Genomic DNA, 22441 nt, shown 5'->3' with positions numbered 1-22441 from the left:
ATAGTTCCGTGCCCATATACTCATCATACATATCCTCCATCCCATAGTCCAGTGCCCATATACCCATCACACATCCTCCATCCCATAGTCCCGTGCCCATATACCCGTCATACATATCCTCCATCCCATACTCCCGTGCCCATATACCCATCACACATCCTCCAACCCATAGTCCCGTGCCCATATACCCATCACACATCCTCCATCTCATAGTCCCGTGCCCATATACCCGTCATACATATCCTCCATCCCATAGTCCCGTGCCCATATACCCATCACACATCCTCCATCCCATAGTCCCGTGCCCATTTACCCATCACACATCCTCCATCTCATAGTCCCTTGCCCATATTCCCGTCATACATATCCTCCATCCCATAGTCCCGTGCCCATATACCCATTACACATCCTCCAACCCATAGTCCCGTGCCCATATACCCATCACACATCCTCCATCCCATAGTCCCGTGCCCATATACCCGTCATACATATCCTCCATGCCATAGTCCCGTGCCCCTATACCCATCACACATCCTCCATCCCATAGTCCCGTGCCCATTTACCCATCACACATCCTCCATCTCATAGTCCCATGCCCATATACCCGTCATACATATCCTCCATCCCATAGTCCCGTGCCCATTTACCCATCATACATATTCGCCATTTCATAGTCGAGTGCCCATATACCCGTCATACATATCCACCATCCCATAGTCCAGTGCCCATATACCCATCACACATCCTCCATCTCATAGTCCCGTGCCCATATACCCATCACACATCCTCCATCTCATAGTCCCGTGCCCATATACCCGTCATACATATCCTCCATCCCATAGTCCTGTGCCCCTATACCCATCACACATCCTCCATCCCATAGTCCCGTGCCCATTTACCCATCACACATCCTCCATCTCATAGTCCCTTGCCCATATTCCCGTCATACATATCCTCCATCCCATAGTCCCGTGCCCATATACCCATTACACATCCTCCAACCCATAGTCCCGTGCCCATATACCCATCACACATCCTCCATCCCATAGTCCCGTGCCCATATACCCGTCATACATATCCTCCATCCCATAGTCCCGTGCCCCTATACCCATCACACATCCTCCATCCCATAGTCCCGTGCCCATTTACCCATCACACATCCTCCATCTCATAGTCCCATGCCCATATACCCGTCATACATATCCTCCATCCCATAGTCCCGTGCCCATTTACCCATCATACATATTCGCCATTTCATAGTCGAGTGCCCATATACCCGTCATACATATCCACCATCCCATAGTCCAGTGCCCATATACCCATCACACATCCTCCATCCCATAGTTCCGTGCCCATATACTCGTCATACATATCCTCCATCCCATAGTCCAGTGCCCATATACCCATCATCCTCCATCCCATAGTCCCGTGCTCATATACCCGTCATACATATCCTCCATCCCATAGTCCCGTGCCCATATACCCGTCATACATATCCACCATCCCATAGTCCAGTGCCCATATACCCATCACACATCCTCCATCCCATAGTCCCGTGCCCATATATCCATCATACATATCCACCATCCCATAGTCCCGTGCCCATATACCCATCACACATCCTCCATCCCATAGTCAACCATTATGACATCATAATGAGCGGAGGCAGGGCTTGCAACCTATGATGACATCAGCGTCGCCATGGCAACCATTGTGACATCATAATGAGGGGCGGGGCTTGATACGCACACACTGCTTCCCCAGGATGCAAATAGGGGCATTATGACATCATAATGAGGGGCGGGGCTTGACGCGCACACACTTTTTCCCCAGTATGTAGGCAGGGGCAAAATTGTTTGCTGAATTGGAACGCACAGGGTTAAAATTTCGCCTCACAACATAGCTTAAGACGCTCTCGGGGTCCAGACGTGTGACAGTGCCAAATTTTGTGGCTGTAGCTGCGACGGTGCGGATGCCAATCCCGGACATACACACATACATACATACACACATACATATATACATACATACATACATACAGTTGTGGCCAAAAGTATTGACACCCCTGCAATTCTGTCAGATAATACTCAGTTTCTTCCTGAAAATCTTTGCAAACACAAATTCTTTGGTATTATTATCTTCGTTTAATTTATCTTAAATGAAAAAACACAAAAAGAATTGTCCTAAAGCCAAATTGGATATAATTCCACACCAAACATAAAAAAGAGGGTGGACAAAAGTATTGGCACTGTTCGAAAAATCATGTGATGCTTCTCTAATTTGTGTAATTAACAGCACCTGTAACTTACCTGTGGCACCTAACAGGTGTTGGCAATAACTAAATCACACTTGCAGCCAGTTGACATGGATTAAAGTTGACTCAACCTCTGTCCTGTGTCCTTGTGTGTACCACATTGAGCATAGAGAAAAGAAAGAAGACCAAAGAACGGTCTGAGGACTTGAGAAACCAAATTGTGAGGAAGCATGAGCAATATCAAGGCTACAAGTCCATCTCCAAAGACCTGAATGCTCCTGTGTCTACCGTGCGCAGTGTCATCAAGAAGTTTAAAGCCCATGGCACTGTGGCTAACCTCTCTAGATGTGGCCGGAAAAGAAAAATTGACAAGAGATTTCAATGCAAGATTGTGCGGATGTTGGATAAAGAACCTCCACTAACATCCAAACAAGTTCAAGCTGCCCTGCAGTCCAAGGGTACAACAGTGTCAACCCATACTATCCGTCGGCATCTGAATGAAAAGGGACTGTATGGTAGGAGACCCAGGAAGACCCCACTTCTTACCCCGAGACATAAAAAAGCCAGGCTGGAGTTTGCCAAAACTTACCTGAAAAAGCCTAAAACATTTTGGAAGAATGTTCTCTGGTCAGATGAGACAAAAGTAGAGCTTTTAGGGCAAAAGCATCAACATAGAGTTTAAAGGAGAAAAAAGAGGCATTCAAAGAAAAGTACACGGTCCCTACAGTCAAACATGGCGGAGGTTCCCTGATGTTTTGGGGTTGCTTTGCTGCCTCTGGCACTGGACTGCTTGACCGTGTGCTTGGCATTATGAAGTCAGAAGACTACCAACAAATTTTGCAGCATAATATAGGGCCCAGTGTGAGAAAGCTGGGTCTACCTCAGAGGTCATGGGTCTTCCAGCAGGACAATGACCCAAAACACACTTCAAAAAGCACTAGAAAATGGTTTGAGAGAAAGCACTGGAGACTTCTAAGATGGCCAGCAATGAGTCCAGACCTGAATCCCATAGAACACCTGTGGAGAGATCTAAAAATGGCAGTTTGGAGAAGGCACCTTCTAATATCAGGGACCTGGAGTAGTTTGCCAAAGAAGAATGGTCTAAAATTCCAGCAGAGCATTGTAAGAAACTCATTGATAGTTACCGGAAGCAGTTGGTCGCAGTTATTTTGGCTAAAGGTTGTGCAACCAAGTATTAGGCTGAGGGTGCCAATACTTTTGTCTGGCCCATTTTTGAAGTTTTGTGTGAAATGATCAATGTTTTGCTTTTTGCTTCATTCTCTTTTGTGTTTTTTCATTTAAGACAAATTAAATGAAGACAATAATACCAAAGAATTTGTGTTTGCAATCATTTTCAGGAAGAAACTGAATATTATTTGACAGAATTGCAGGGGTGTCAATACTTTTGGCCATGACTGTATATACATACATACATACACACTTTGAGCTTTATATATTAGATGAGTGAGTTATGCCAAATGACAAACATGGCTCTGCTACATCTGTAAATAAGCTGAATTTAAGGAAAAGCATTATAAATGCAGAATGGTCAAATTGCTGGATGAGCTTTCTGGATGCCCTGGTGCCGGTGTTTGCGCTGTCACGCTACTGCACACCAGGACGTACAGCAACGCGACCAACAGGTTTTGGATTTATTATTTTCTTCTGTGATATTTTATTGGATTGTTTCATTGCAGACAGGGTTTCGCTGTTAATCCACCTTTACTGGGGATGGCCAGATATTTGTGGTATTAATACACAAACATCTTTAATCCACACAGCTCTTGCTAATACATGGGGGTCCTGGGCAGGTGACCACCTCGCAATGACGGGTATACAGGGTTTATCTTCGTGAGACATTTATTTTGGTTTCCTTTCTTTGGTAGCATCATGGTTGGCACTTGCTATGTGGTGGGGGCCCTCTGTGTGGCGCTGTAAGTGGGGGCCCTCTGTGTGACTGTGTTTGGTGGGGGTCCTCTGTGTGGCGCTGTTTGGTGGGGGCCCTCTGTGTGACGCTGTTTGGTGGGGGCCCTCTGTGTGGCGCTGTTTGGTGGGGGCCCTCTGTGTGGCGCTGTTTGGTGGGGGTCCTCTGTGTGACGCTGTTTGGTGGGGGCCCTCTGTGTGGCGCTGTTTGGTGGGGGCCCTCTGTGGCGCTGTTTGGTGGGGGCCCTCTGTGTGACGCTGTTTGGTGGGGGCCCTCTGTGTGGCGCTGTTTGGTGGGGGTCCTCTGTGTGGCGCTGTTTGGTGGGGACCCTCTGTGTGGCGCTGTTTGGTGGGGGCCCTCTGTCTGACGCTATAGGTGGGGCCCCCAGCCCCTTATGTATTATCAACGACCAAAGGGGCGGCAAATTTTTCGACCGCCCCGGGCGCCACAAACAGTTGCTACGCCACTGATCGTGGTGCTTGGTTACACTCGTTACTCGATTGAGTATCGCGGGTGCTCAAGTGCCATTCTCAAGTAGTTTTGGATTAGAGGCATACAGGCAGGATTTATTGCCTTACAGGCCTTCCATAGGTATACTGCTGCTGTAAGCTAAAAACAAAAGTCCTTTTCAAGGCAACATATTTTCTTTTACCTATTAATACCAGAAAATTTGCATGCATAAATTATATACGTAATTTAAAAAAGCACAAGGCGTGGGGTAAGGGACAGAGAAGTTTACGTGCTGCTGATGGTGCACGCAGAGGCCAAAGCCGTTGGCCAAGTGAAACTATGCATGCTTTGGGAACACAACAAACACGATCATCCATGAGACGTAGGTTCCTGTCCCATTTTGCAGAGCGTTGCAGGACACCACTCTTAAAGCCAGATCAGTGCAAACAGGTGGTTGGTTAAATGGCAGATAATGCTTCCAGTATTTCCCAGCACTACCTGTCTTCCACACGGTCCAGTCTCACTAGCCAGGAGTCTGGACCACAGAATCCTCACCCTGATCCTCTTTCCTCCCACCATGGCGAGTCCCAGGAGCAGTAACGGCGTTAGGGGCAGGCAGACCAGGCAGCTGCCTAGGTTCCCCGCTAACCCAGGGGCCCCCCGGGTAGCGGCACATCACACATCCGCTATGGGGCCCGTGAGGCGGGGGGGCCCACCTGCCGCTAGTGGCGACTCCCCCCACTGCCGCCACATTGAACTATACCGGTGTCTGCATTAGTATAGAAGTTGAACCAAAGCAAATGCCGAAATTCTTAAGTGGATTCTATCACTGTGAACAAAAAAATCATACACCAATCAGATAGGAGAATGTATGCATATAAGATATGATTAATCAGAAGCTGTAAAGTGCATTTCTACAAGGACAGCTCCATGGTCTACTTCCATATTTTCACTTGCAGTATGATTAGAATATCACAATACTCCGAGCTCCTGCCCCACTGCTAAGCAGTTCAAATGCTTCATTGATTTTTTCCAGGGCTAGCTTCTTGCTTACTAAATGTTCCAGATTGTTCCTTTTGTTCATATAATCTGTAACCAGTTTTGGGATATCAGAACCCTTGTAGCCTCCAAATATAGATCCTTTCAAGGTACGCCCTGTGACAAGCAAACCTGGATGCAAACAAAGTGTGTCCTTGGGAGATGCCACACCCAACACAACAGCAACACCATTTCCACAGTAAGTACACTGGAGAGCAGTCAGCATGGATTCAGTGCGTCCTGCACATTCAATGGCAAAATCCACTCCTCTGTTAGTTAGCTCCGTAATGACCTCATGGATGGGTTTATCATAATCCTTTGGGTTTAGGCACTCAGTGGCTCCCAGTTGTAGGGCTTTTGGATACTTATCCTTATGTGAACCTACGCCAATGATTCGTGTAGCGCTTGCATCCTTGCATCCTACAATTGCTGAACAACCAACTCCTCCCAAGCCAAAAACAGCACAACTAGAGCGCTTGGTCACCTTAGCAGTGTTGACAGCTGCACCATATCCAGTAGCAAATCCACAGCCTATAAGACAAACTTCAACAAGGGCACGGGCATCTGGGTCGCCCTCCAAGGGCTGTGGGGTACTCGGTACCGGGCCAGTGTAAGTGGGATAAGTCACAGCAGCTGTGACCCGGTCCGTGGCCCTGGGCGCCCAAATCAATGGTGGTTTGTAATATAGTTTATGTGATAGTTTGTGACGCCACCTGTGGTGTTTGGCAAGCAAGATGGTAAGCCAACGCTGCGTGCAGATCCTCTGGGGCTGATGGTGTGTTGCAGCATAGATGGTGTAGCTCCCCACAGGTGAAGCTGTAACCCCAGGACAGTGTATAGGCGTAGGCGGTGTGAGGAATGTTGGTAGCCAGATGTAGCGGTGCTGACGGTGTTGGCGCACAAATGAATGGAAGACACCAGGGCTTGCAGTTCCAAAGCTTTACTCACAGTTCATGGTACACACTGGTGCCTGACTCCGGGGTAGAGACTCAATCAACCTCCCGGGCTAGTCAGGATTATCCTCTCCAACACTCCGCCAACATGTACCTTTCCTAAACGACTCCTCTATTGCGCATTTTAGTGTGAAGAGCTCGAGCACCGTGGTACTCTGAAGTTCCTCCTGTCAGATGTTCCTAACAACTCTACTCGTATGGCAGACAGCTGTAGCCTCTCTTGGGGACTCCCTTCTCCGGAGTCCTGGCTCTCTATTCAGTTGCTGTTGTGCCCCAAGTCTTAGATGGGAGTAGTGCATTTACAGCCAACTACTCCACCAGTGTCTGCTGCAGAACCATAAGTGTCCATACAACCTCGGGGACCGGTCCCTGGCCTTGCGCTGAGAACCTATAGGCAGGGTTCCTCTTCCAACCCACAACTCCTCTCTGTTCTCCTACTCCTTCGTTCCGCACTGTTTCTTCTCTCTCTTATGGAAGCTTAGGTTGCAGTTCTACGTCTTTCTCCTTCTGTTCCTTTTCCGTGCCAGATGGCTCAGGTCACTGAGGCAGCTGCAGCACTCCTTCCTCCATCCCTTCTTCCAGGGATCCCCACTCCTCCCGAGTGGCTCCCTTCCTTCCTTTCTGACCCTCTGTCAGACTGAACCTCCAGACTGATCTGTAATTCTAAACCTTCCCAACCTTTTATATATCTCAACTCCACCCACCTCCCAGCACATCTCGTGTTACGAAGCAAGGACCCACGAAAGGTGCGCTGCTACCCTCTAAGCATGGAGCCGCAATGTGGTCCTGCTGAACTATCCTGTGTGTGGGGTGCAGGTGTTGGAGTGTGGAAAGGAGTTCCCTACTTACCTAGGTGGTGGGGCACTACACCTTAGGAGAAGGTGCAGTACCTCTGTGGCGACTGAGCCTCAGGGGCGCCACACATCCACTTTGGCAACGCAAATGTCAGACACCACTGTGTATTCAGTAAATGTACTTGTGCATGCGTAATGATTAGTGTTGAGCTATAGCACACGATACTGAAAAATATCGTATCGGAATGGATCGGCCGATCTAAAAAAAAGTATCGGGTATCGCAGATTCCGATCCCGGAAGTCCCATTCAAGTCAATGGAACAGAAATATCGGAATTAAAAAAAACCCTTTCTTTCCCTGTAGGTTAATTCTACATGAAGAAAAACAACTAATAATAATGTAGAATGTATTGTGGGAGGTGTAGGAGACATTAAAGCCATAGAGGTTTAGCCCAATCAAATGGAATAGCAGGATTTTTTTTTTTTTTAAAGACGTTCATAGTTACAAAGATATTGACTATGTTAAAGTCTTTAATTTTTTGTCAGATATGTATGTTTCACTACTTCCATGCTCTTTACCTTCTTTTTTACTTCTCCCACACTTTCTCCTTCATGATCCTCAGCAGCAGCATCTTTTTCATCAACTTCTTCTTCTTTTTCTTCTTTTTTTTCTTCTTTTTCTTTTTTTTTTTTACATTCTTCATATTCTTCTTATTCAACTATTATTCTTCTTCATATTCTACTTCTTCATCTTCTTCCTATTCTTCTTCATCATATTCTTATTTGTGTCAGGCATTCCTGTAGTTGTTATCTATAAAAGTTTGAAGATTACACCTTCCGTTCAGCCTGTCACAAAAGATTTACAACAGGATTTGTCCGCGTTCAGTTTGTCCTGCAGCAGCAGGCCTTTTCCAGGGGCACCACGAGGAGGAACGGACACACCCCTGTTGTGAGTTCATTTTCCCCTTCACCGTCGCTGTCTGATGAACTCCCTCTTCTGGTGAAGGAAGGTAGTGAGGCTGATTACCAAACACCTGATCTGGTAGATGATGACTGGGTAACAGGAAATTCTGACTGGATATAAGGCAGCCGACACCCTTCTGAGTCGCTGGTGATTTCTCTGCTGGATTCTTGGAGACCAGTCTGATTCCTGCTTCCCAAAGATAAATTTTTGCTCTGCTATTGAACTTATTAGTTTTGTTTTGTTTACCTTGTTTTTTGGAGTTCAGCCATCCCCGGTCGGGGGTGTGCTGAGTTCCATTTTTGTCTCTTGGCTCTGTCTTCAGAATTTACCTGAGTGCTGATATAGCGACTTCAGGGCCTGTTTTTCCTATCAGACGGGACATTTTTTGGTAGGGTTTTTTACGGATTGCAGACAGCAGCTTTTCTATTCTGTCCTTTTTAGTTAGCTTGGGCCCCATCGTTTGCTCAACCTATCTTTCTATCTGTGTTAGTGTTTTCATCTTGCTTCACCGTCATTATTTGTTGGGGCTGCCTATTGCTTTGGGGTCTGCTCTGGGGCAGTTTAGATTTCCCCTTTCTTTCTTTAGGCCTATTTAGTTCTCTGGCTGTGATCGAGGGGTCTAGGGCATCGTAGGAACCCCCCACGGCTACTGTTAGTTGTTGTGGATAGGATCAGGGGTCTGCAATCTGATAGCTACCAACCTCTCCGGTTTTTCTGGACTTAGCTTGTATTTTTGTTTTTTCCTCCTTCGGTGACTCATTCATAACAGAATTACCAGCCATACCGCAGATCCTAGGGTACTCAATAGCAGGAAAGAATTGTAAAAAAAAAAGAAAGTTTGTCAGAATGTTTTTTTTTTTTTTGTGTATATTTCTTCCTCTATGTCTCTGAGGCCGTAGGGGGAATTTTTTTTTTTCTTTCTCAATGGAGATGAAGCAATTGTCTGATCGTGTGGAGCAGCTCACTGCTGAAGTGCGGAGAATTTCCGCCTATCTTGCTCATTCACATGCTGCTGAACCAAAGAACCCTACTCCTGATGTGTTTTTGGGGATCGGTCTAAATTTTTGAATTTTAAGAATAATTGTAAATTATTTTTTGCCTTGAAGCCTAACTCGTCGGGGAGCTCCACGCAGCAGGTTAAAATTGTCATCTCTTTGCTGCGCGGCGATCCCCAGGATTTCTTTGAAACCTGATGATCCTATTCTTACTAATGTGGACGCATTTTTTCAAGCCTTGGGGTTGTTGTATGATGAACCTAATGCTATTGATCAGGCTGAAAAGGCCCTGTTGGCATTGAGCCAGGGTCGGGATTCTGCAGAGTTGTACTGTCAAAAATTCCAAAAGTGGGCGGTCCTTACTACCTGGAATGATGGTGCCTTTGCAGCTCTCTTTCGGAAGCGTTTGTCAGAAACCGTAAAAGATACTATGGTGGTCTCTTGGCTCTGTCTTCAGAATTTACCTGAATGCTGATATAGCGACTTCAGGGCCTGTTTTTCCTATCAGACGGTTGGGACATTTTTTGGTAGTGTTTTTGGTAGGGTTTTTTACGGATTGCAGACAGCAGCTTTTCTATCCTGTCCTTTTTAGTTAGCTTGGGCCCCATCGTTTGCTCAACCTATCTTTCTATCTGTGTTAGTGTTTTCATCTTGGTTCACCGTCATTATTTGTTGGGGGCTGCCTATTGCTTTGGGGTCTGCTCTGGGGCAGTTTAGATTTCACCTTTCTTTCTTTAGGCCTATTTTGTTCTCCGGCTGTGATCGAGGGGTCTAGGGCATCGTAGGAACCCCCCACGGCTACTGTTAGTTGTTGTGGATAGGATCAGGGGTCTGCAATCCAATAGCTACCAACCTCTCCAGTTTTTCTGGACTTAGCTTGTATTTTTGTTTTTTCCTCCTTCGGTGACTCTTTCATAACACACCCCCATACACTGCTTAGTCTTCTTCTGCTTATAAATTTGATAATATCACTTGCTCAGATTTTTAGTCTTATGCTTAATGTTCTTCTGCTTTTGTTTTTTATGCTTCTTGGTCTTCTGTCTCTTGTTGTTCTGCATCTTGGTGGTTGTCTTCCTGTTCTTTGTCCTCTTGGTCATCTTCTTCAGGGTCATCTTTTAGGTATTCTTCTGTGTGGTCTTCAGGGTATTTGTCTTCAGGGTCATTTTCATGGAGATCCAGAGTGAGAATCAAAAACCATTTCCACAAGCTTGAACTTGGAAAAGTAGCAGAAGTTACAAGAAGGCTGAGGAACTGTCGAGAACCAGCTGACGGTACTGGAACCCGGAGTGGCAGCAGAATGAACAAGAGCCAATGGCGCAACCGTGGACCAGCTGACTGTGCTGGAACACAGTTACTATGCAGGAGGTACCTGTGCTCCAAAGCACTACCAAGGACCAGCAGACGTTGCTGGAACTCGGATACCAAGAAGGAGGCACCTAGGCCAAAGGCACTGCCGAAAACCAGCTGACGGTGCTGGAACCCGGATGGGTAGCAGAAGCTACAATACTCAATGGAACTACCGAGAACCAGCTGACGGTGCTGGAACCCGGAGGGGCAGCAGAAGGAACAAGAGCCAATGGGACAACCGTGGAACAGCTGACGGTGCTGGAACACCGTTACTAAGCAGGAGGTACCTGTGCTCCAAAGCACTACCAAGGACCAGCAGACGTTGCTGGAACTCGGATACCGACAAGGAGGCACCTAGGCCAAAGGCTCTGCCGGGAACCAGCTGACGTTGCTGGAACCCGGATGGGTAGCAGAAGGTACCCATGATTAACAAAGTTTTGCATCCGCGAGCAGGCCGCAGTTACCGAAACCCACAGTCCTACAGGGGGTGCTTAGTCTTCTTCTGCTAATAAATTTGATAATATCCTTTGCTCAGATTTTTAGTCTTATGCTTAATGTTCTTCTGCTTTTGTTTTTTATGCTTCTTGGTCTTCTGTCTCTTGTTGTTCTGCATCTTGGTGGTTGTCTTCCAGTTCTTTGTCCTCTTGGTCATCTTCTTCAGGGTCATCTTTTAGGTATTCTTCTGTGTGGTCTTCAGGGTATTCGTCTTCAGGGTCATTTTCATGGAGATCCAGAGTGAGAATCAAAAACCATTTCCACAAGCTTGAACTTGGAAAAGTAGCAGAAGTTACAAGAAGGCTGAGGAACTGTCGAAAACCAGCTGACGGTACTGGAACCCGGAGTGGCAGCAGAATGAACAAGAGCCAATGGCACAACCGTGGACCAGCTGACTGTGCTGGAACACAGTTACTAAGCAGGAGGTACCTATGCTCCAAAGCACTACCAAGGACCAGCAGACGTTGCTGGAACTCGGATACCAAAAAGGAGGCACCTAGGCCAAAGGCACTGCCGAAAACCAGCTGACGGTGCTGGAACCAGGATGGGTAGCAGAAGGAACAAGAGCCAATGGGACAACCGTGGAACAGCTGACGGTGCTGGAACACCGTTACTAAGCAGGAGGTACCTGTGCTCCAAAGCACTACCAAGGACCAGCAGACGTTGCTGGAACTCGGATACCGACAAGGAGGCACCTAGGCCAAAGGCTCTGCCGGGAACCAGCTGACGTTGCTGGAACCCGGATGGGTAGCAGAAGGTACCCATGATTAACAAAGTTTTGCATCCGCGAGCAGGCCGCAGTTACCGAAACCCACAGTCCTACAGGGGGTGCTTGTCCTATTGGCACTATGGAACCAGCCTTTTTTACCAGAACCCGCAGCCAATAAGGAAGCACCGAAACTGCAGGCACCATAGACTCGGCTAACCCTACCGCAACACGACAGGACAACGTATCGGTGGCAAAGTGACGTTGACACTACCCGGAAACAGCAAGCGTGCTGTAACAAGGCTGGGCAGGAGGGAGTACCCGTGCCAAAGACACTGCCGAGAACCAGCTGACGGTGCTGGAACCCGGATGGGTAGCAGAAGCTACAATACTCAATGGAACTACCGAGAACCAGCTGACGGTGCTGGAACCAGGAGGGGCAGCAGAAGGAACAAGAGCCAATGGCCCAACCGTGGACCAGCTGACGGTGCTGGAACACGGTTTCTAAGCAGGAGTTACATGTGCTAAAAAGCACTACCAAGAACCAGCAGACGTTGCTGGAACTCGGATACCGACAAGGAGGCAACAATGCCAAAGGCTCTGCCGGGAACCAGCAGACGGTGCTGAAACCCGGATTGGTAGCAGAAGGTACCCATGATCAACAAAGTTGCAAGGCCGCGAGCAGGACGCAGTTTCCGAAACCCACAGTCCAACAGGGGGTGCTTGTCCTATTGGCACTACAGAACCAGCCTTTATTACCAGAACCCGCAGCCCACATAGAAAGCACCAAAACTGCAGGCATCATAGACTTGACAAACCCGACCGCAACACGACAGGACAACGTATCGGTGGCAAAGTTACGTTGACACTACCCGGAAACAGCAGGCATGCTGGAACCAGGCTGGGAAGGAGGGAGTACCCGTGCCAAAGACACTGCCGAGAACCAGCTGACGGTGCTGGAACCCGGATGGGTAGCAGAAGCTACAAGAGTCAATGGAACTACCGAGAACCAGCTGACGGTGCTGGAACCCAGAGGGGCAGCAGAAGGAACAAGAGCCAATGGCACAACCGTGGACCAGCTGACGGTGCTGGAACACGGTTTCTAAGCTGGAGTTACCTGTGCTGAAAAGCACTACCAAGAACCAGCAGACGTTGCTGGAACTCGGATACCGACAAGGAGGCAACAATGCCAAAGGCTCTGCCGGGAACCAGCAGATGGTGCTGGAACCAGGATGGGTAGCAGAAGGTACCCATGATCAACAAAGTTGCAAGGCCGCGAGCAGGACGCAGTTTCCGAAACCCACAGTCCAACAGGGGGTGCTTGTCCTATTGGCACTACAGAACCAGCCTTTATTACCAGAACCCGCAGCCCACATAGAAAGCACCAAAACTGCAGGCACCATAGACTCGGCAAACCCGACCGCAACACGACAGGACAACGTATCGGTGGCAAAGTTACATTGACACTACCCGGAAACAGGCATGCTGGAACCAGGCTGGGCAGGAGGGAGTACCCGTGCCAAAGACACTGCCGAGAACCAGCTGACGGTGCTGGAACCCGGATGGGTAGCAGAAGCTACAAGAGTCAATGGAACTACCGAGAACCAGCTGACGGTGCTGGAACTCAGAGGGGCAGCAGAAGGAACAAGAGCCAATGGCACAACCGTGGACCAGCTGACGGTGCTGGAACACGGTTTCTAAGCAGGAGGTACCTGTGCTAAAAAGCACTACCAAGGACCAGCAGACGTTGCTGGAACTCGGATACCAAGAAGGAGGCACCTAGGCCAAAGGCTCTGCCGGGAACCAGCTGACGGTGCTGGAACCAGGCTGAGCAGGAGGGAGTACCCGTGCCAAAGACACTTCTGAGCTGCAACTGGCGATGTTGGAGCCCAGGGGTCAATCATGCAGCAGGCTGAGGCCTACTTCGAGCTAGTTTTATATTGGTTGTACACAACTACTGATTTTTACTGGGCTCCACTTGGGCCTCTGGTTCTACTGTCTCTAGTATTTCCCCTGGCCTACAACCCCGCCAGTCGCCGCTCTGAAGTGGCGTGTTCACAATCCACACTTGTTCCTGTGTGACTGGGGCTCAGTCACGTCAGTTGATCCACTGATGTGTGTCCGGCAAGGTCTCCTGCTCTGTCCACATTCCGACTACTAGTAATGGGAATGGGGACAGAGCGGCAGACATTGCCGGACACACATCAGTGAATCAACTGACGTGCCTGAGCCACAGTAGCACAGGAACAAGTGTGGATTGTGCACACGCCACTTCAGAGCAGCGACTGGCGGGGTTGGAGGCCAGGGGAAATACTAGAGACAGTAGAGCCAGAGGCCTAAGTGGAGCACGGTGGAAAATCAGTAGTAGTGTGATTTTGGAGGCAGCAGGAGACTTTGCCATCCACATAGCAGGGGAACAGCAGGCGTTACTGAACCCCACAGACACAGGAGCGAGTGTTTGAATCTGTGCGGACAGCACTTCCAAGCTACAACTGGCTGTGTTGTAGCCCAGGATCAATGCTCCAAGCAGGCTGAGGCCTACTTGGAGCGAGGAGAAAATGTGTTGCAGTGTGAGTTTGGAGGCAGCAGGAGACATTGCCATTCACACAGCAGGGGAACAGCTGGCATTACTGAACCCCACTAACACAGGAGCTAGTGTGTTTTGCTCTGTGAAGACGGCACTTCTGAACACCAACTGGCGTTGTATGAGCACAGGATGAGGCATGGAGCAGGCTGAGGTCTGATGTTGTTGGCATGTGGATGGAGCAGGAGACTTTGCCGTCTACACAGCAGGGGAACAGCTGGCATTACTGAACCCCACTAACACAGGAGCTAGTGTGTTTTGCTCTGTGAAAACGGCACTTCTGAACACCAACTGGCGTTGTTGGAGCACAGGATGAGGCATGGAGCAGGCTGAGGTCTGATGTTGTTGGCATGTGGATGGAGCAGGAGACTTTGCCGTCTACACAGCAGGGGAACAGCTGGCATTACTGAATCCCACTAACACAGGAGCTAGTGTGTTTTGTTCTGTGAAGACGGCACTTCTGAACACCAACTGGCGTTGTTGGAGCCCAGGATGAAGCATGGAGCAGGCTGAGGCCAACTTGCAGCACGTTTTATAGAGGTTGTAGACTACTACTGATTGTAACCGTGCTCCACTTAGGCCTCAGGCTCCACTGTCTCTAGTATTTCCCCTGGCCTCCAACCCCACCAGTGACAGCTCTGAAGTGGCGTCAGCACAATCCACACTTGTTCCTGTGTTACTTGGGCTCAGTCCTGTCAGTTGATCCCCTGATGTGTGTCCGGCAAGGTCTCCTGCTCTGTCCTCATTCATACTACTAGTAATGGGAATGTGGACAGACCAGGAGACCTTGCCGGACACACATCAGGGGATCAACTGACGTGACTGAGCCCCAGTAACTCAGGAAGAAGTGTGGATTGTGCAGACGCCACTTCAGAGCAGCAACTGGCGGGGTTGGAGGCCAGGGGAAATACTAGAGACAGTGGAGCCAGAGGCCTAAGTGAAGCACGGTTAAAAATCAGTAGTAGTTTGAATGTGGATGGAGCAGGAGACTTTGCAGTCCACACAGCAGGGGAGCAGCTGGCATTACTGAACCCCAATAACACAGGAGCTAGTGTTTTTCTCTGTGCAGACGACACATCTGAGCGACAACTGGCTGTGTTGAAGCCCAGGGATTATAGTTCAGGTGGTAGAAACATGAACACAACAGGAGACCTGGATACAGTTGCCAACCAATTATTTAGTCGGGAAGAGGACTGGCAAATTCTGGGGAGATCCAGGCCTTGTTCATTTTCAGAAAAGTAAGCCGGTCAACGTTATCGGAAGAAAGTCGCGTGCGACGGTCTGTTAGTACACCACCTGCGGCACTAAAGACGCGTTCCGATAATACACTGGCAGCAGGGCAAGCCAGCACCTCCAATGCATACTGGCTAAGCTCTGGCCATGTATCCAGCTTAGAGACCCAAAACTTGAAGGGGGAAGAGCCATCTGGGAGTACACTCACAGGGCAAGACATGTAGTCTGTCACCATCTGATGGAAACGTTGCCTCCTGCTGACTGGAGCCGTCAGTGATGGTGTAGACAATTGTGGCGGACACACAAAACTTTGCCACATTTGGGCCATAGTGGTCTTGCCTTGTGCTGAGGCGCTGCCTCTGCTCCCTCTTTGTGCCGAGTTTCCTCCACTGGCTCGACGCACAGAGGTGCTTTGTAAAGCACTAGCACCACTGCTGTCGGGTTGAATGGAAAACATGATGGACTGCACCAGTGTGTCTTGGTACTCCCGCAGTTTACACTCCCGGTTCAACGTTGGTGTGAGGGTTTGCAAGTTGTCCCGGTAGCGAGGATCTAGGAGGGTGTACACCCAATAATCAGCCGTATAGAGAATGTGGGCGATGCGACGGTCGTTTCTCAGGCACTGCAGCATGAAGTCAACCATGTGCTGAAGACTCCCAACTGCCAAAGAACCGCTGTCCCCTGCTTGAGGCGTGATCTCTGCCTGCTCTGCATCACCCCACCCTCGCTGTACATACTGACTAGAGCTTTGTGTACCTCCCTCCTCTGGAGAGATGTCTTCCTCCTCCATCGACTCCTCCTCATCCGCCTCACAAAGTGTCCCCTGCCTAGGCCTTTGTGAGGAAGCACGTAGCGCAGACTGTCCAGTAGCAGATGGCATTTGGGACTCCTCATCCTCCACCTCTTCCAAAACCTCATCCCTTAGTGCTTGCAGTGTTTTTTGAAGCAGACAGATAAGGGGGACAGTCATGCTGACTAGTGCATCATCTGCACTCGCCATCCGCGTGGAATCATCGAAGGCACGCAAAACGAGGCAGATGTCCTTCATAGAGGCCCAGTCAGTGGTGCTGAAGTGTGACCGGCGCACAGTGCGACTTGTTTGCGCCTGATGCAGCTGGTACTCTATGACTGCTGCCTGCTGCTCACACAACCGCTCCAACATATGTAACGTAGAATTCCACCTGGTGGGTAAGTCACATATGATGCGATGTTCCGGAAGGCGTAATCCGCGCTGCAGAGCAGCAAGGCGCGACCTTGCCGTGCTGGAACGCTGCAAGTGAGCGCACTCTATGCGGACCTTGTGCAGCAGTGCATCAAGATCCGGATAGTCGCTCAGAAAGCTCTGCATGACCAAGTTGAGCACATGTGCCAGACATGGGATGTGAGTGAGGTTGCAAAGGCCAAGAGCTGCCACCAGATTTCGGCCATTGTCACACACTACCAAGCCCGGCTGGAGATTCGCTGGCAGAAACCACACGTCGCTCTCCTGCTTGATGGCATTCCAGAGCTCCTGCGCTGTGTGGCTTCGATTCCCCAAAGAAATTAATTTCAGTACGGCCTGTTGACATTTGGCCACGGCTGTGCTCATATCGGTCATAACAGGCTCCTGCTGCGCTGTTTCAGAGGAACTTGAGTAGGAGGAGGAGTCAATGTGTACAGACTGGATTCCTGCAATCCGTGGAGTTGGCAGAACACGTACAGCGCCACTCTCCAGATCTGTACCCGGCTCAGCAACATTGACCCAATGGGCAGTGAGGGAAAGGTATCGTGTCCCTGTCCATGGTTACTGGTCCACGCATCGGTGGTCAGGTGGACCTTGCTACTGACGGCGTTTAGTAGCGCATGTTTTATGTTTGCCTCCACATGTTTCTGCAGGGCAGGGACGGCTCGCCTGCTGAAATAAAAGCGGCTGGGCACGGTGTATTGTGGGACCGCCAATGCCATGAAGTCCCGGAAGGTGTCAGTCTCCACCAGCCTGAATGACAGCATTTCAAGTGCCAGTAGTTTGGCAATGCCAGCATTCAGAGCCTGTGCTCGGGGATGGTTTGCCGAGTATGGTCACCTTTCTCCCATGCCTGTGCTACCGATGGCTGTCGAGTGGCCTGGGAGTGTGAGGATGACTTGGAATGTGGTGCTGTGGGTGGAATGTCACAGGGTCTCCGGACAACAGTGCCAGAGGTTCTTCCTTGGCGATCCTGTGAGGAAGCCGAACCAGCTGTGTGTGAGCTGGAGGAAGAGGCCCCAACACGAGCTGAAGAGGTGGTAGGTGGTGCTGTACGTTGGCCTACGTCTTCAGTGTGTCTGTGTAACTCCACCTCGTGCTTGGTCCGCACATGTTTCCACATATTAGTGGTATTGAAGTTGCTGACATTTTTCCCTCTTTTGACTCTCTGATGACACAGCTTGTATTTGACAAAGCAAATGTCATCTGCAACTGTGTCAAAAAAGGACCACGCACTGCAAGTCTTGGGAGCGCCCGTTTTGCCTTTTGAAAGTGGAATGCTCCTAACGTGTGCCGAAGTGGAGGCTACAGGCAACCAAGTCTGCCCCTCTCCCTCTCCCTCCGGTTTTGGCCGTTCGGGGAATCTCTTCCTCAGAGTTGCTCCCACCACCTTCCTGTTCCTCACGCCATGATGGGTCAAGGACCTCATCATCTACACTCCCCTCTTCAAACACCTGCTTCTCCTGGGTTGTCTCGCCAGCACCGTACGCAACAGAAAGTGGCAACTGTGTCTCGTCATCATCTGATGCGTACTGAGGTGTGCTGACCATAGGCACTGGCCCACCCGCCTCTTCAGATTCAGAGGGACAAAGAAGTTGCGCATCACTGCATACTCCCTCTTCTTCACAATCTGGAATGCTGCTTGGCTGGCCCCCTCTTTCCAAACCAACAGATTCCAAGAACAGAAGTAGAGACTGTGATGGCTCCTGTCCAGTGCTCTCTGACTGCCTGGGCACTTTGGCAGGTGGTGAAGAGACAGATGGTTGCTCTTCGGTGCTCTGGCCCTGAGAGGATGTGGAAGTAATTGAAGTCGATGCGTTAGCTGGCATCCATCCCACAACGGCTTCAATTTGTTCCTCCCGCAGCAGTGGGGTACGGTGAGGTCCTACAAAGCTGCGCATAAAGGACTGTTGCCTGCTAAAACTGGGGGATGCTGACTCACTGGTGCCAACAGCAGGCACAGACTCCCCACGTCCTCTCCCTGCAGAATCCCCACGTCCTCTCCCTGCAGAATCCCCACGTCCTCTCCCTGCAGAATCCCCACGTCCTCTCCCTGCAGAATCCCCACGTCCTCTCCCTGCTGAAACTCCACGCCCACGTGCCTTACTCCCTGCCTTCTTCATCTTGCTAGACTGAGAAAGATAGGAAGAAAAGTACAAAGGGGGGCCTTAGTGTGCTTATTCCTGAACAGCTGGTTACAGGTATAAGAAACACTAATTTTATGAAGTGTGTGTATCGACTACACTTTAATGGGAGCTAATGTGGCCTACACAACTTTCAAATGTAGTGTTTGGTGAACTTTGCTGGGTTTTTTGGGGGGAAAAAAAACTAAAATGATGTGATCAAAGATTTGAAAGTGAGAGTATCACCAACTTTCTGGAGCTATTACAATGCAGGCAGGTAACCTACAATGCAAAAGATGAGGCTCCAAAAAATTTGGGTAATACTAATCTGGCTGCAGCTGAAGGGCACAAGCCAGAAAAAAGGCTCCTCTACTCTTATATAGTGTTTGCAACCAACCAATGTAGATGGATATGGATGGACGCACACTAATAGGAGAAGAAAAAATGAGCTGCAATTAAAGAAAAATATGTGCGAGGCAGTGACGCACGCTGAGCAGCCTACAACCAGACGTAGCTGCAGGACACACTACTCAGCGTGAGCTGCACTCACACACAGTCAGAGACCTATCAGACAGCCGTGAACAATGCAGCTAAGTGGGCACTAGCACTGACAGGCTGCAGAAAGGCTCCTCTGTGTACTCCTAGAGTGTTTGCAACCACCATATATGGATACGGATGGATGCACACTAATAGGAGAAAAAATGAGCTGCAATAAAATAAAAATGTGTGAGGCAGTGACACGCTGAGCAGCCTACAACCAGACGTAGCTGCAGGACACACTACTCAGCGTGACCTGCACTCACACACAGTCAGAGACCTCTCAGACAGCCGTGAATAGTGCAGCTAAGTGGGCACTAGCACTGAAAGGCTGCAGAAAGGCTCCGCTGTGTACTCCTAGAGTGTTTGCAACCACCATATATGGATACGGATGGATGCACACTAATAGGAGAAAAAATGAGCTGCAATAAAAGAAAAATGTGTGAGGCAGTGACACGCTGAGCGGCCTACAATCAGACGTAGCTGCAGGACACACTACTCAGCGTGAGCTGCACTCACACACAGTCAGAGACCTCTCAGACAGCCGTGAACAGTGCAGCTAAGTGGGCACTAGCACTGAAAGGCTGCAGAAAGGCTCCGCTGTCTACTACTAGTGTTTGCAACCAACGTATATTGATACGGATGGAAGCACACTAGATAGAATTTTTTAAAAATAAGCAGCTCAAAAAGGAAAATATGTATGAGGCAGCAGTGAGGCACACTGGGCGGCCTACAACCAGACGTGGCTGCAGGACCCACTCCACAGCGTGAGCTGCACTCACACAGCCCTTGCAGACAGCTGTGAACACTGCTGCTAGGGAAAAGAAAGCTACAGTGGTGGTATATGTAGCCTGGGTAAAGCACAATATTGTTTTGAGAATCGCTATTTCTAACTGTCCCTCACAGTCTTCAACAGCAGCCTGTCCCTAACTGAATTCACAGCCGAGTGACCAGAAATGGCGGCGGCTTTTATAGTGCATCATGACATCATTTCAGCAGCCAATCACAGCCATGCCAATAGTTTACATGCCTAACAGGATGTGCCCACACTTCTGAGGATTCCCATTGGCTGAATCAAAGCGAGCGGGCTGATAGCATTATGGGAACTTCCCATTCCGTTATCCGATACGAAAAAAGTATCGGAAGTCAGTATCGGAATTCCGATACAGCTAATATCGGCCGATACCCGATACTTGCGGTATCGGAAAGCTCAACACTAGTAATGATAAATCGCTTTCCCTTTACAGGTAAATCTGCTTTTACCATCATCCATCAGTCCTGATTGAGCTCCAAATGCAAACTCTAATTTTTTGCAGATGTTACTGTGTGGGCCATCGCAAGCTCTGCACGATTTCTTTTGACTTCATGAGCAAACAAGCAACACCATTTCCACAGTAAGTACACTGGAGAGCAGTCAGCATGGTTTCAGAGCGTCCTGCACATTCAACGGCAAAATCCACTCCTCCATTAGTTAGCTCAGTAATGACCTCATGAATGGGTTTATCGTAAACCTTTGGGTTTAGGCACTCAGTGGCTCCCAGTTGTAAGGCTTTTGGATACTTATCCTTATGTGAACCTACTCCAATGATTCATGTAGCGCTTGCATCCTTGCATCCTACAATTGATGAAAAACCAACTCCTCCCAAGCCAAAAACAGCACAACTAGAGCGCTTGGTCACCTTAGCAGTGTTGACAGCTGCACCATATCCAGTAGAAAATCCACAGCCTATAAGACAAACTTCAACAAGGGCACGGGCATCCACTTTGGCAACGTAAATGTCAGACACCACAGTGTATTCAGTGAATGTACTTGTGCATGCGTAATGATAAATCGCTTTGCCTTTACAGGTAAATCTGCTTGCACCATCATCCATCAGTCCTGATTGAGCTCCAAATGCAAACTCTAATTTTTTGCAGATGTTACTGTGTTGGCCATCGCAAGCTCTGCACGATTTATTCTGACTTCATGAGCCTTTGGAGGAGCTACTTCAATATCTTCAATGCTGAGGGGCTTGCATGGTTCCCAGGCAATAGCGGCCTTGCATTTAATAGCCTTTCCTGCGGTGCTCATGGTGGTTCCGGTTCAAAGCAATGATGGAGGAGAGAGCGTCAGCTGATGCCTCCTCTCCCATCATTCCCCTCTGCCTCTGACACTGCGGGTGTGTGATGACGTCATCGCGCACTCACTGTGTGCCAGGCAGTGCAGCCATTGAGACAGGAGCCCCCTGAGGAAGCGACGAAATATCAAGCGAAACGTGCGTTGGGGAACGTGGTCACAGCACGGGCAGTCATTATGGGTAATTAACCTCTTCATTCTTTACTTAGTCATGTAGCGGTCTTTGCATACGTAATGTATACATAAATATATTTATTGTTGATACTGTGGTAATTGCAGGTACGCAGGATGCAGTGACGAGTCGCGAGACAATTTGGTGCTTTCTATAATAACTTTTATAAGACTAGAGGGAACTTTCCTCAGTCACGGCTTGATCACCAAAAGCGGTAATGGAGCGCCGACACCAGGGCCTAGCGGGGTACTCGGTATCGGGCCCGTTGATCTCAATGGGAGTGTCACGGAAGCTGTGACCCGGTCCGTGGCCCTGGGGCTCCATGGCAAAAAAGGGGGTGAATGAACAATGAAATAAAGTTTATGAATAGTTTGTGACGCCACCTGTGGTGTTCGGCAAGTGAGGTGTTAGACCGACGCTGCATGCAGATCCTCTGGGACTGGTGGTGGGTTGCAGCCAAGATGGTGAAGCTCCCCACAGGTGGAGCCGTAGTCCCAGGGCAGTGTAGATGTAGCAATGGAGGAGAGGCACAGGC

At 49.2% G+C, this 22441-nt stretch overlaps 1 protein-coding gene across 1 annotated transcript; it reads right to left on the bottom strand.

Annotated features, from left to right (window-relative positions):
• Positions 1–5592: 5592 nt before the first annotated feature.
• Positions 5593–21492, bottom strand: LOC141088158 (NADP-dependent alcohol dehydrogenase-like). Its single transcript, XM_073574083.1, has 2 exons — positions 21354–21492; positions 5593–6209 (listed from the first exon to the last, which is right to left on the bottom strand). The coding sequence occupies exons 1-2, from the start codon at positions 21490–21492 to the stop codon at positions 5593–5595; spliced, it is 756 nt and encodes a 251-aa protein (XP_073430184.1).
• Between the last annotated feature and the right edge of the window lie 949 nt (positions 21493–22441).

This window comes from Dendrobates tinctorius, unplaced genomic scaffold (genome assembly GCF_039654945.1).
Source record: "Dendrobates tinctorius isolate UK_male_01 unplaced genomic scaffold, ASM3965494v1 ptg000038l, whole genome shotgun sequence".
Classification (NCBI taxonomy): domain Eukaryota; kingdom Metazoa; phylum Chordata; class Amphibia; order Anura; family Dendrobatidae; genus Dendrobates; species Dendrobates tinctorius.
Note: the sequence above shows the minus strand (reverse complement) of the source record. Positions and strands in the feature narration are given on the sequence as shown.

What these genes read in the sequence shown, in the direction of transcription:
- LOC141088158 (XM_073574083.1), bottom strand. Translation starts at nt 21,492, where the DNA reads ATGGATGATGGTGCAAGCAGATTTACCTGTAAAGGCAAAGCGATTTAT. An exon ending in CCGTGCCCTTGTTGAAGTTT is followed by an intron (nt 6,210 to 21,353) that starts GTCTTATAGGCT and finishes CCCTTGTTGAAG; the next exon opens with TTTGTCTTATAGGCTGTGGA.